The 14,941-nt window shown below is 37.3% G+C and overlaps 1 protein-coding gene across 1 annotated transcript; it reads left to right on the top strand.

The window, feature by feature from the left end:
• The first annotated feature begins 13,551 nt into the window (after window positions 1–13,551).
• On the top strand, window positions 13,552–13,950 carry LOC141659611 (uncharacterized). Its single transcript, XM_074466583.1, has one exon. The coding sequence runs from the start codon at window positions 13,552–13,554 to the stop codon at window positions 13,948–13,950; it is 399 nt and encodes a 132-aa protein (XP_074322684.1).
• The last annotated feature ends 991 nt before the right edge of the window (window positions 13,951–14,941 follow it).

The raw sequence follows: 14,941 nt of genomic DNA on the forward strand, positions 1-14,941 counted from the left end.
CCAAAGAATATCATTTAATTAAAATAATTAGCTCAAAATTAATAACAATCGGGGAAATTATTATTATCAAATAAATACAAATTTTATGTCAAGATTCCCAAAAAATTATGAATATTCCAAAAATGTGAAAATATATAATATTTGAAAGTCCCACGATTTTCTAAAAATGAAAATACAAATTTTGTGGGCTATGAAGCCCCAGTCAGGGCCCGGTCCGATAATTTTTATGAAACTTGATATGGATAGAAAACACATCTTAAAGACACATTAAATGTCGCATTATTTACATTTATGCTTCTTGTCCTAAGCCCAACAGATAGCCCGCCAGTGGTCCAATCTCGTAGCAGACTCAAGACAGCCTTAGTGGTCGTAGCCCGCCAGCAGAGGTCGTCAAGGTCCATGAACATGAGATGTTCATGGACTAGGCCCAATACGACTGGAAGAGCAGAGACATGTGTCCAAAATGGACTCAATCTCCTACAAAGAAGGTTCTAGTATTTCGTCCCTTATAGGACTCCTAATTACCATCTAAGTGGGAGACTTGTCAACCAAGTCTCCCAAGAAAAGTCTAACCCTATCTCTATATAAAGGGTTCTACCCCTCAACCTAGAACTACATTTTTGGCTTGATTCTCTACCACATAGAGATACGTAGGCATGTTGCGAGGATCGATAGTTCCAAACGCGAGAACAACCATTAAAGCTCGAAGCTAACAAATCCTAGCATTAATTACTAACTCACCCTAGTTTCTATTCCACAACATTTGGCGCCGTCTGTGGGAAGACTACAACAACCATGGTGAACACACGGAGCAGAAACAATAGTTGAACAGACACTAATGTCCCATCGCGAACAATCACATCTGTGGTAGAGATCATCGCACTCAACCTATGTCTCCAACCTAAGGAGGAACCCCGATAGGGGAAACCGAGGCTCAGCCACAAGGGACCAATGCCCTGGATCCTCAAGGTTCGAATCCCCAATATCAGCAGTTACATACACCTATGAACCCTTAACCCGTTGGGTATGAGTACTCAACGATCGTGACCACTAACCCCCTTACGGGATGCCTCTATACCCCGAGGTTGGAGGAAGTGGCCACTCTAATCGAAACGAAGCACAAGGGCGGACACCCTAATACATAGATGGCTTGGCTCCCATCCAAGAGGACCGAGAATTCTATGAACCCTATTCTGATAGAGACTCAGAATCATCGGGAGATGAGGTCGCTCCAAGGAGGATACGTGCTGGTAAAGAACTGATGCCTAGTACTAACCAGTGGCCTAGGAGCACTCAAGGGATGATTCCCCAAGATGTATAGGAGAGGATCATGGCTCATGAAGCTAAGATCCAAAGGCTGAAGTGCGACCTGGACGCGCACCTGACCCAAAGACCTCCACTGGCTGTGAGCCAAAGAGATTTTCCTCCAATCATATACCTGGATGGTCCAACACCAAGAAGGGTTGTTGCCCCAAGGGTTGATCCAAGTGATTTGATGCCTCTAGGAGATCCTGATGATCCAAACCCACTATTCACTGAAGAGATAATGAAAGCCCATATCTCTAGGAAGTTCAAGATGCCCATCATCAAAGCATACGATGGCATCAGCGAACCTGCTAATCATGACAGGACATTCTCTAACGCCATGTTGCTACAACCCGTGAATGACATTATCAAGTGTCAGGCCTTTCCTCACAACCTATCGGGTATGGCTCAAAGATGGTATAGTCATCTGCCCCTAAACTCTATTGGATCTTTCAAAGACTTGAACCAAGATTTGATCAAACAATTAGAGTACACGAGAAGAGTTCAGCTTCTCTCATGTGCATAGTCCAAGGAGCAAAGAAGTCCCTGAGAGACTACCTGAACCGATTCATGAAGGAGGCTTTGAAGGTCCCTGATCTTGACGACAAGGTAGTTATGATACCCCTTGAACAAGGGACTAGAGACGAGTTCTTTAAAATATCCCTGGACAAACGCTCTCCTGAAAGTATAATGCAGCTCCAGGATAGGGCTGGAAAGCATATCAAGGTGGAGGAATGCATGAAGAAGACCGCAGTTAGTAATGATGTGGCGCCTTCCAAACCCGGGTCAGAAGTTTGGGTCCACACACATACCTTATTTATAACCTGCTTATAATAATAATAAAGATAATAATAATATGCAGTGACCCTACTTACCAACTACCATGGATCGCAACAGGTTAAAGTATGCACACAAGCCAGACACACTAATATATTACATACCGATCAAATCCCATCTATTCAAACTCGAAACTGAGTATTAAACATTATTACAAACTTTTACAAACTCAAATTATTCAAAAGAAGCCTGCTAGCTTAACTCGATCAACCAGAACCCCTAGCTCCCGCGCTGGACTGGGGATCCTCGCTACCAACTGGTTCCTTTTTAACTGGAAAGAATATAAACAACATCGCACAAATGAGCTAACTAGCTCAGCAAGTCACAATGACAAAACTGAGAATAATGATCATCAGGTGAATATGGTTATGATATCAAGTGAACAATGGATTATGGTTTAGAATTGGATATTATACTTTTATTTTAAAAACCAAGGTTAGGCTGCTGATCATTCACGCACTAACCCCGAGCAAAGCACACAACATTGCTCTAACTACTGGATCCAAGGCACACATTGGCCTAACTTGACCATTATATGGTCTGACCACGAATCTGGTCCACAATTTTATAAAAACAATCCAATTCTAACATAATAACAGAATAAGCAATAATAGCAATAAACAGAATCATTAACAACATTGGATGCTCCACAATGAAATGGTTTCAGGATTCATGAGAATCAATATGGCAGCTTCAAGGCTTAGCTATTGGGTAATGAAAGAATTGAATAACAAAGGAATCAGTGTTTCAAGGTTTCAAGGATTTTGCCTTTCAAAGCATAGGATGCAATGGTTTGAGTGTGTGGGTAATTCGATTCAGTGTTCGGTATTTAGTTTGTATGTATTTGTGGAGTAGTATCGTATACTTGAGGTTCATATTTGGGTATGCAATAATCAATGGCTTAGAAAGAATAAGGTTCATAGCTCAAGATCAAAACTGGAATCAGGGTTTAGGTTTCTGTGTTTCAAAGCACTTGCAATATCAACAAAACTATCAAGTACTACAATATCTCGAGAAAGTTCAGAACACTTGCCTGGTATTAGCTTACTATCCTGCACTCGCTTCCAATCTCAACCGCCTTACTTCTCAACTACCTGTTTCCCTTTCCTACGTCTTGATTCTTCTGCTCACATATCATAAGCATCTATCAATAATCAACTCATACGATTCTATTCAACACATACTTCTATCTACCCTTCGTTTCACCCAAATCCGATTAACGGATTGAAGGTTACACAATAATCAAGTAAACACCGAATATATAGACCGATAGTCAATCAGCAAGTCACGTATAACACATAATACATCACGTAATCAATGATATATCATTTATAAAGAAGTCTCGAGTCATAAATAAGCTTTTGGTTATTTAAAATGATTTTTAAAACATTTTTCGGAATTAAAACGGGTCGTTGGATCAATTTCGGGTAAATAAACAGGGTTCGATTAGCCAATTCTGGCTTCGAAACAATTTTATAATAATTATCGAGCCTTGAAAATAATTTAGAATAATATTTTAAAGCTCGAAACTATATTTTGGAATTTTTACATCATTTTTAAATAATTAAATCTAATTAAATAATTAATTAAAATCAATTAATAATTAATTAAATCAATTAATCAATTAATTTTCAAATTAATTGACCAATTAATCAATTAAAAATTAACTGAAATTAATTAACTAATTAATTCAGATTTATTTTTGAATTAAAAATAATTTTCGGAATTAAAATACAAATTTTTAGAATTTTCAGAAATTAAAAACGAATTTTTATGATAAAAATAAATAGGAAGTATGATTTTTAAACATTTTTAAAACAGAAATCCAATTTTTGCAAAGTCTGGAAACTTCAGGGACCTAACTTCATCATCTCCAAAAGTACAGGGGCCTGTTTGCAATTTTGCAAACTCCCACCGTCGACTCGCCGGAGTGTGGCCGGAGAACACGATTTCGGCCACCTCAGGCCACCAAACTGTCCAGAATTAATCTACATGTTAACAGCAACTTATACATGCAATCAAAATTCAATAATCATCCCTGTCCTGGCCGGAAAATGGCCAAGAACATCGCCGATTTCCAGCGAACATCGTAAAACTTAAAAACACAACTCCCTTCAATTCACTAATCCTCTGTTAACGAGCTATATACCAATCGATTGCAAATTTCATAAGGAACACAACCCACTATAAATCAACAGCTAATAACCCCTGAATCAAAAACCCCCAAATTTCAATTGAAAACATTCATACGGGTTATAAACCCTAATTTTTAAATTCGAAAATCAAAATTAAATTTGAACATGTTATTGAACTCCAAATCAGACGTATGATATATCAAAATCATCAGGAAAACAAGCTCTACAACATGCAATCATCAAATCATACAAACAACCATCCGAACAAAAATTCATATTTTTAATCAAAATAATTCGAAAATAAATAAAAATATATAAAATCAACCTTTGATTCTGCAGTAAAATAGGTTATGGAATCTGATAGAGCTCTTCAAGACCTTCAAATCTGGTACTCGAGCTTTTCAAACAAAGATCAATAACACCTTCAAAAGTTGGTTTGATTCTTGGAACAGTTTATGAATATATGATTTTTCTCTGTAAAACTATATAATTATCTGTCTACAAATGATTTTGATACGAAATAAAATATGGTAAAAGGCTATTTATATTTACGGAAAATTAGTATCCCGTTGGATCATTCCGGATATAAAACATTACGTTTATTTATAAAAACTGATCCAAACGGTATCGGTTTTTGGGATAATTATCCAAATCAGTACAATTTGTACTGCGGTCTTGGTCCCAGCGCCTGATTACACGTACTACGAAGTGATAATTGTGATAGTTTAATAAAAGCTCCCGTTTATCGAAAATACGAGTTTTATTGATTTACTGAAACGAATATTGTATCGAAAATGTTGCGTCGGGACCCGCGCAGGACAAACCGTACGCCTGATCGAAAAAGTCGAAACATGGAAAATGCTCGGAATATTACAATTAGGTTAGGAAGGAGTTCTCGGAAGAGTTTCGGGTTCCAAAAACGTAACAACGAGTGACGTCGGTTGGTTCCCGTTTTTATAAAATAGATTTTAAATACCCGGAAAAAGATTTTTTAAATTTCATATGATTCTTATAAATTCATAAATCAACATAAAAATAAATAGGAAGATATGACAATTATCAGTATTTTATTTTGGACATATAAAAATTAAAAATACTCAATTAACATTATTTTTGAATATCCAAATACATATAACACTTAACAATTAATTCACAGAATAGATACTGGACACATATAATAATTATTTAATAGCAAAATAATTACACGATATATCCCGGATATTACAAATGAGCCCGTTGGAAACAAGAAGCGGAAGACGGATCAGGAGTACGATGCCAAGGATAAATATCCTTAAATTGGCAAAGGCTCTGACTCCTCTTCTAAGAAGAATCAGCAACCAAGGTTTACTGAATATGCAAGGTTAAATGCTCCAAGGAGCAAAATCCTTATGGCAATTGAGAAGGACAAGAAGCCCAGATGTAATCAATATGACATTTAATGTGTCTTTAGGATCTGTTTTCTATCCAACTGCAGGTACCGCAAAGTTGTTGGTCATGACACTGATGATTATAGGAAACTCAAGGATAAGATTGAATATTTAATCTGAAGAGGAAAGTTCGGACGTTTCACCTAAGGTAAAGAGGCTGGAGGCCAAAAAAGGGAAAATGAATGAAAAGACGATGATTGAAGGGGTAATGACATGGATCGCAATCCACAGCCTCGAGGGCCTGTAATCAATATGATCTCAAGAGGCCCTAGAGCAGTTGGGACTACAAGGAACTATCGAAAAGCTTATGCAAGAGAGGTGATGAGCATAGTTGGAGAGCCGTCTAAGCATTCTAAGTCAGATATGACGCTTGAATTTGGTGACCCAGACCTTGAAGGTTTGAAATTTCCTTATGACGATCCTCTGGTTATCACCCCGTAATTGGAAATTGTCTAGTTATGAGGGTCCTAGTTGTAATATACCATATTTTCAGATATTATTATTATTATTTGAAGTTGTTTATGTGATTTTTTATGTGAATTTTAGTGAATTATATGATAATTGGAGTGGATGTTTTGGATGTTTATATATGAGATTCTTTGAGTATACTAATTTTTATATGTCCAGAATAAAATGTAGATAATTGTGATATTTTTCTGGTAATTTTTGGGCTATTATATAAATTTAAAATGATTTATGGATTTATAAATTATTTTCTGAGGAATTATAAAACTATTTTGTAAAGCAGGGAATCGTCCAACTTCAACCGTTTTTGCATTTTTACAACCCAAAACTCTTCCGAAAACTCCTTCCTAACCTAATCTGGTAATTCCGGACATTTTTCGTATTTTAACTTTTTCAATCTGGATTACGGTTTGACTTGTACGCGTCCCGGCGTAAAATTTTCGATACGATAATAATTTCGGTAAATCAATAAAACCCGTATTCTCGAGAGACGGGATATTTTATATTATTTTCTCGTAGGGTGTTTTATAAGAAGTCCGGTTTTGACGCTTATCCAAACCAGTATCAAGTGTATCGTTTTTCTAATTACTTAGCGGCTAAGTAATCTATTTTCGGATCCGATACGATCCAACGAGATACTCCTTACGTGTTTAAAATGTATGTATATGGGATTATACGCAATATGGACGCGTGTTTATTTGCATTTTTATCGAGATACTCATTTTATCTAGTTTTATGTGCGTTTGAATGCATTTTATGTGTTTTCGGGGTTTTCTGTTAATTTAGGAATCGTTTCTGTTTTTCGAAAATCAACGGACCGGGACCCCACCGGGATGTCGAAGCCCACAAAATTCAGGTTTTTATTTTTAGAGAATTATTCGTATTTCAAATATCCCGTATTGTTGTATTTTTGAATCATTCGCAATTTTTGGGGAATTTTGATATAAATTTTGTATTTTATCGCTTTTAAAATTATTCCCCGTAATTATTATTTTTGGGCCTAATTATTTTAATTATGGGAATAAAAGCACCCTTAATTGATTTTGGGGTATTAATATTTCAGAAAATATAAATAGCCTATTAATTGTTTTTATTTCATTATTTTTTTATCAAAAACACATTCAAGAACATAATTTGGGGGTAAAATTTGTTCTTGAACAAACAATCAATGATTCTTGGAGTTCTAGGAATCCAAATTGGACGTTCCACATACCAAATTGATCCTTGTTTCAAGCCCGTTCTATTGGTACCAATTTCACAAATCGAGGTGCAGTGTTTTGTAAATTCGATTTTTCAAGTTTATTGTCTAAATTCGTTTTTGATTCTAGATGGATTGTTTGGTGATTTGGTTGATTGATTATCGTTCCTGGTATTACAAGGATCATTTTCATATATAGTTTGTCATATTTGGTTGAGTATTTAGTAAAAACGAGCTTCTGAATATTTTTTAGTTTTTTGAATCGATTTTCAGTTTGATTCGGTGTTTTTTATTGTTCTTAGTGGCCTGAACGGATTGTATATAGCTTAAGCTTCATTTTGATATCTTATTTATTAAATTTCATCAAGAAACGACTAAAATAGCGAGTTCACCGGTGTTGGTTCGAGCTCGCCGGAAATTTTGGTCATTTTGACGGGATTTTTGGTTCTGATGGGTTGTTGTTGATGTTAAGTGTGTAATCAGAGTTGTGGGTCGATTTGTAATGAATAGTGAGAGAAACCTGAACCAAAATGAGTTTTTTTGGGCAGGGAATTGATTCGCCGGAGTTCGGCCAAACGCCGCCGGAACTGGACGAATTCTAGAAACCGGCCGGTGTTCAACCCGGACCCGGTTGTGTTCTTCGCAACCCGGTTGAAAAACCTGGGTTTGATCCTCTAAATTCTAGATTCCTGTTCTGAAACCTGTTTCTAGAAATTCTTTTGTTTTATTAATTCAAAATTCTATTTTAAATTCCTAAAATCCCTTTAATTGCATAAATTAATTTAGTTAATTATTTTAAATAATTAACTGAATTATTTTAAATTCCAAAAAAATTATTTCTTTTATTATTTTCAAAAATCCAAAATTTTATGTATTTATTATTTATTTAAATTGATTAATTATTTTGATAATTAATCAGTTTATTTACATAATTTGTATTAATTTTATTTTAATTCCAAAAATTATGAAAACTCATTTTTAATTCTGATTTTTCCTAAATAATGATTTAAAAATTATTTTGAGCTTTTAAAAAATATAATTGAGTATTTAAAAATCAATTAATATTATTATCAATTGATTTATTCTTGTTTTATTCGTAATAAATAGATCGTTCGTCCGTTTAATACGAAACGAACGCCTCTAGACTCAGAAAAATACTCCGCTTTCATTAAAAATACTTTCGAGAACCAAATTCTTTTGTTTCGAAAGGTCTCTTATTTTACAAGTTATTCTAAGTCAATTATTGATTAATAAATCATATTTTTGACCCAATTTCAGTTTTAAACGTACCGAGTCGTATGTTTTGACGAACTGAGTCCTATGTGATATGAATTATGTGATACGTGAGTTATGTGTTGAAGTGTCATGTGAATTACATGCGTACGTGGGTCAAGGTTCTTGTAGTGACTGTTGTAATTATGTGTGGGCTATCGTATGGGTAGATGATAGGATTTTGATGCGCAGTTCATCGAGTAATTATCGTTTAGACGATTAAAATGATATTTTCTAATCATAGATACGAGTCTTTCAAGACGATCAGGACCAGATGCAATGGATGAAGACTAGAGTTGAATAGTATGGAATATTGGGTTGCAGCACTGCATGAGCAGCAGATCAGAGATTTAGCGAAGTAAAAAACGGCGATGTCTTGAGATGCTAGATTGAGATAATTGCGATGTTGCGAGTGTGACTAACTGCTAAAAACTCAAAGGCAAGTATCCCTATCATCACTTATTGTTCAAGTGATATTTATTTTGAATCTCATCATGCAAATATTGCTTTCCCTATTCTCAGTTCAGAATAGATAAATGTTTTATATATCGCTGAATTAAATGATTCTGTTTATGCAAGTACTCTTCTACTATTCTATGTTCAGAATAGCTAAGTGATTTTACTTATCAAGTGAATGGATTTATAAATGTTTTGGGCTTTGAGAAAATGATTTGGTTGTGAATATTCCTACCCAAGTAAATGGGGGAATAAAATTATTTTGGGTGTCAATTATTATGACCCTTTTCAATAAAATGTTTTAAGATTGGATCAATGCGTAAGTGACTTGGGCGGACGGTCCAGCAGAGGGCTATTGCTAAGTGTCATATGAAATATTATGATACAATTTGTGCCACAGGCAGACATATTGCCTTTTTATTTGAGTACTCGTGTTTTGGGGATATGTTTCTATGAATCATGACCTTGTGCTATCACACGGGCTGATCAGCATGTGATAGTACATCAGTCGGTGAATGATCCCAATCTAAATTATTATATTTCTTTTGATAATCATAGAATAAATGATTTATCAAGTGTTTTGGTTTTGAATAAAAGATGAAATGCGGTTTTGATTCAGTTTCTACTTGATGTGGATTTTTAGGTTGTTGTTAAATATCAAAGGTGGTATTAGTATAGATGATTGATATTGACTTCAGTATGGGATATTGTGAGCATCAAAGTTCATATTGATATCTAATTTGATATGACAACAAAATGAGTATTAATATCATGAGTTCGGTTTTGAATAAAGTTATGATTCATTCCATAATCATTGTTCCATGTTGATGTTGTTTACGATATTTCCGTAAATACTATTTTATGAGTTTTATTCTCGTCAAGATTCAAAGTATTGCTGAAACATTTCACTCGAAAATATCAAAAGGGTTTTGAATACAGCGATGACCAATTATCCGATTCTTTAATAAATTTTCCGTTTCAGCCATTATGATTTTAAATATTCTGCTCTAACGCAGATGTCGGTTTTATATCAAAACGACCATATATATATTATAATGATCTTGTTGAGCATTTCTTTTGCTCATACTTTCCTGTTTTCAAATTTAACCTCTAGTGAGGATTAACTTGTGCTGTTTAGCCGTGTAATTCGAGGAAGCAAAGAAGAAGCTTTTGGAAGGTGGTTGGTCCAGGGTTTGCAAACTATTATAAGTTCTATTGTGTAAAGTTGTTTATATTATATTATATTATAGTTGTGTATTTTATAGTTGGGCCTAGTATACTTTTTTTTGAAGTTATACTAGCGGGTTAAGTTTTGAGATTGAGAATTTTTGAAAAGAATTTTAAAAGAAACTGAAAATTTTATTTGTGGAATTTGGATATCTTGTTTCTAGAACTGTAACCTTAAAAGATCTTGGATTAATTGGTGTCATAGATGATAAATATCTTACGCTGGCATTTATTTATTGATTAAATAGGTTAATTTTGGATTGAGGTTTCATAGTGACGACCAAATCCTCTGACCCCGGATTTGGGGGTGTTACACTAGTGGACAATGGAGCTTCCATGGATATTCTTTTGCATGACACATTCATAAGGATGGGCTACAATGATTCCCAACTAACTCCAACTGAAGCACACATCTACCGGTTTAACAACGTGGCATGGAAAGTCGAATGAGCAATACAACTTTCCATAACTATTAGGGAAGAGCCCAAAGAGGTCACACAGATGTTGAACTTTCAGGTTGTTAAGGAAGCCTCTACTTATAATGCCATTATGAGTAGAACATGGATCCGTGCATATAAGGACGTGCCTTCAACCTACCATATGGTACTCAAGTTTTCCACTAAGAACGGTGTTGGAGAGTCGAAGGGAGATTAGAAAATGGCCCGCAGTTGCTATATTGCAGCACTTAGGTCTGATGGGGCTCGGGGGTGGGTCCTCTCCATAGAAGACATGGATGTACGTGAAAATGAATAATTTTGGAGGAATCCAACAAAGGACTTGTTCCCAATTCCCCTAGACTCCTTAGACCCGGAGAAGGTCCGTATATTAGAGCATCTTTAGGCACGCCTTTAAAGGGCCAATTGACAACTTTCTTACAGAAGAACATTGATGTGTTTGCTTGGACGGCAGCTAATATGCCTGGAATTGACCCGAACCTCATGACTCATAAGCTGAATGTCGATTTAACTCGAAAGGCCGTGAAGTAGAAGAAGAAAACTTATGCCCATGACAGGCTGGAAGCCATTAAACAGGAGGTCGAGAAGCTCCTAGAAGTTGGATTCATTGAGGAAGTGTAATTCTTTGAATGGTTGGCCAACCCTGTAATGGTAAAAAAGGCCAATGGGAAGTGGAGGATGTGCATCGACTTCACTGACTTAAATGATACTTGTCCTAAAGACTGCTACCCTGTACCAAGGATTGATGCCCTAATCGATGCCACCGCTGGATATGAGATGTTAAGTTTTATGAGTGGCTTCAGCGGTTGCAATCAAATTAAAATGCACAAGGATGACACCCTCAAGGTATCTTTCATAACTGACTTTGGTGTCTTTTTTATCTTGTTATGGCTTTTGGCCTTAAGAATGCAGGAACTACTTACCAAAGGTTTGTAAATAATATATTTCCCAATCTAATTAGGAAGACCATGGAGGTCTATATTGATGACATGTTAGTCAAAAGATAAACAAGGCTGATCATATTAGTCACCTCAAAGAGGCATTCGAAGTGCTGAGGCACCACAAGATGATGTTAAACCCCACCAAGTCTGCTTTTGGTGTGGGGTCTGGAAAATTTTTGGGTCACATGGTCTCAAAGAGAGGAATTGAGGTCAACCCCAATAAGATCAAATCCATATTGGACATGAAGCCACCACGCTCCATCAAGGACATTCAGAAGCTGACAGGAAGAATCGCGGCTTTAGGGAGGTTCATCTCCAAGTCTGGAGACAAATTCTTGCCCATTTTCAAAACCCTTAAGAAGGTGAAGAATTTTGAATGGACAGCTGAGAGCTAAGAGGCCTTTGAACAGCTAAAGAAGTACATGACTGAAGCCCCTTTGTTGGCCAAACTATGTCCAGAGGACACCCTTTATTTGTATCTCGTGGTATCAGAGCAAGCCATGAGTGCAGTCCTGATAAAGGAAGAACATAAACTCTAGAAGCCTGTATACTATATAAGCAAGGTGCTTCACGAAGCAAAGTTGAATTACTCCACCATAGAGAAATTTTCACTTTCCCTTATCATAGCCTCGAGGAAGTTAAGACCATACTTCCAAGCTCACAAGATCGAAGTCCTGACGGACCAAACTTTAAGGAATATTCTTCATAGCCCGAAGGCCAGTTGAAGGCTCATTAAGTGGGAAATTGAGTTAGGAGAATTTGATATCAAGTACAAGCCTTGAACAGCCATCAAGGCTCCGACCTTAGCAGGATTCGTGGTCAAATGCACCATTAAGGACCAAAAAGTAGGGGGCAAGAGATAGTAACCCCAGAAGGAGGAGAGAAAGAGAAAGATAAAGATGCGACTCTGAAAGAGTATTGGATTCTCCATTTTGACGGAGCGTCCAAAACAAAATCCAGTGGTGCAGGCCTAGTCTTGCAAAGCCCAAATGGGTTCATATTTGAATATGCTTTGAAATCAGACTTCCCAACCATGAACAACGAAGAAGAGTACGAAGCAATGATAGCCAGCTTAGTCTTGGCTAGAGTCGAGGGGCCAAAAACCTTAAGGTTTGTGGAGACTCAAGACGTGTAGTTGTTCAAGTCAATGGAGAGTTCGAGGCCAAAGATGATACTATGGCCAAGTACCTGAGAGTCGTGAAAGGAATACTGACTCAGTTTGATGAATGGTACCCAGAACATGTTCCGAGAGAGGAGAACACTACAGCTGATGCCCTATCCTAGCTCGCCTCATCTGAAATTGAGAACTATCCGAGAAGTATCTAATTCCAGGTCCTGAAGACCCCTACTATACATGTCATAAATCTTATATCACTGGTTGGTATGGCAAGTTATTGGATGGATCCGATCAAAATCCATCTTGATCCTGAATGGCTCCCCGACGATGCCCAGGAGGCACACAAGCTGTTGGTGATAGAATTGAGATATTCGTTGATTGATGGTCTTCTGTACAAAAAGGTCCTTTTTTATTTATACCTAAAGTGCTTGAGACCTCTTGAAATAGAAGAGGCGCTTAAAGAAGCCCATGAAGGGATTTGTGGACAACACTTGGGGGGCAGGGCCCTCGCTCACAAGATAACTCGATTGGGATTCTACTAGCTAACTATGCTATCTGATGCAAAGGCTTATGTGAAGAAATGTGACAAGTGACAGAGGCAAGCTCCAATAGTACGAAATCCCCAGAGAGTCTTACATCTATCAGCACACCCATCCCTTTTTGCAATGTGGGGAATGGATATCCTTGGACCATTTCCTGTAGCATCGAGATAGAGGATGTTCATTGTGGTAGCCATAGACTACTTCACAAAGTGGATTGAGGCTAAGGCACTGGCCAAGATGACCACTAAGCAAATTGTCCAATTTTTCTGGGAGAATGTGATATACCGATTTGGGATCCCACGCATCCTTGTCACGGATAATGGGCGACAATTTGATAATGCAGAATTCAGAGAGTATTGTGACGATAACAGTGTAGAGCTCTGCTTCACCTCGGTTGCACATCTACAGGAAAACGGGCAGGCAGAGGTTGCTAACAGAATCATCCTTGATGGACTTAAGAAAAGGGTTGAACGCTCAAGGAACACTTGGGCATATGAGTTTCTGCCTATATTATGGGCATATCGCACCACCTGCAAAGTAACTATTGAAGCTACCTCATTCATGCTGGCTTAAGGAGCCGAGGCTGTGAAGCCCCTTGAGATCACTCATGGATCACCTATGGTCGAAGCTTATGAACTAGAAACCAATGAAGAGGGCATGAGGCTCACACTCGATCTTATTAATAAGGTCAGAGATGAGGCCAATGCCCGCAATGCAGAGCATCAACGAAGAGCCTCCCTCTATTACAATAGAAGGGTCAAGGAAAGGTTCTTTCAGCAATGAGACTTGGTTTTAAGGAATATTGAGGCATCGGGAGTCGGGGGAGAGGAAAGCTAGCCTCCAACTCGGAAGGGCCTTATAAGGTCAGGAAGACATTAGGAAGAGGATCCTACAAGTTAGAGACCCTGAATGATGATGAAGTGCCCCGCACTTGGCACGCTTCAAACTTGAAGGTTTATTATGTTTAGGATGTTTGTGATATGTCCCTAGTACTTAGTATTATGTTATAAATAAGGTCGACGAAACCATCTTATGTAAGGGTTGAACCCATTTTTTAGAGATATTATCTATTTATGCAAGTTTATTTCTATCATCTTGTCTACCAATTTATTTAAGTACGAACATCTAAAGAATGCAAGTCCTGAATTACCAAATGCCGAAGATAAAAGACAAGCATGAAACAAAATCAAACAAAAGGCCTAGACCAAAGATCCCGAAGGATCATAAGTTAATTCCCGAAGGACCACTAGTTTACAAGTCAACATAATCTGAATAAATAAAGTCTAAAAATATAGCCACATGCGGAAACCAAAGCCATGCAAGGCCAACAATCACTCCTTAGAAGAGTCCTCCTCCTCGCCATTACCCGCTCCCTACTCATCCTCTTCCTTATCCAAACTTGCCTCATAAGAAAAGTTAATGCTCCCTGCAACCGGCTCCCTGATCTTCCCATAAAGGACCTCTTTGGAGCTAGGGCTACCCGAAGGGGCCTTACCCTTGGAACCGGAACCCCCGTGACTTGAACTAGATTGAGCCCGCATACAGGGAGTCTCAGGCACAGACC

Source organism: Apium graveolens, chromosome 1 (assembly GCF_009905375.1).
Source record: "Apium graveolens cultivar Ventura chromosome 1, ASM990537v1, whole genome shotgun sequence".
In the NCBI taxonomy this organism is placed as follows: Eukaryota; Viridiplantae; Streptophyta; class Magnoliopsida; order Apiales; family Apiaceae; genus Apium; species Apium graveolens.

Excerpts from the sequence above, each read along its gene's own strand:
- LOC141659611 (XM_074466583.1), top strand. The coding sequence starts at position 13,552 with ATGTTCATTGTGGTAGCCATAGACTACTTCACAAAGTGGATTGAGGCT.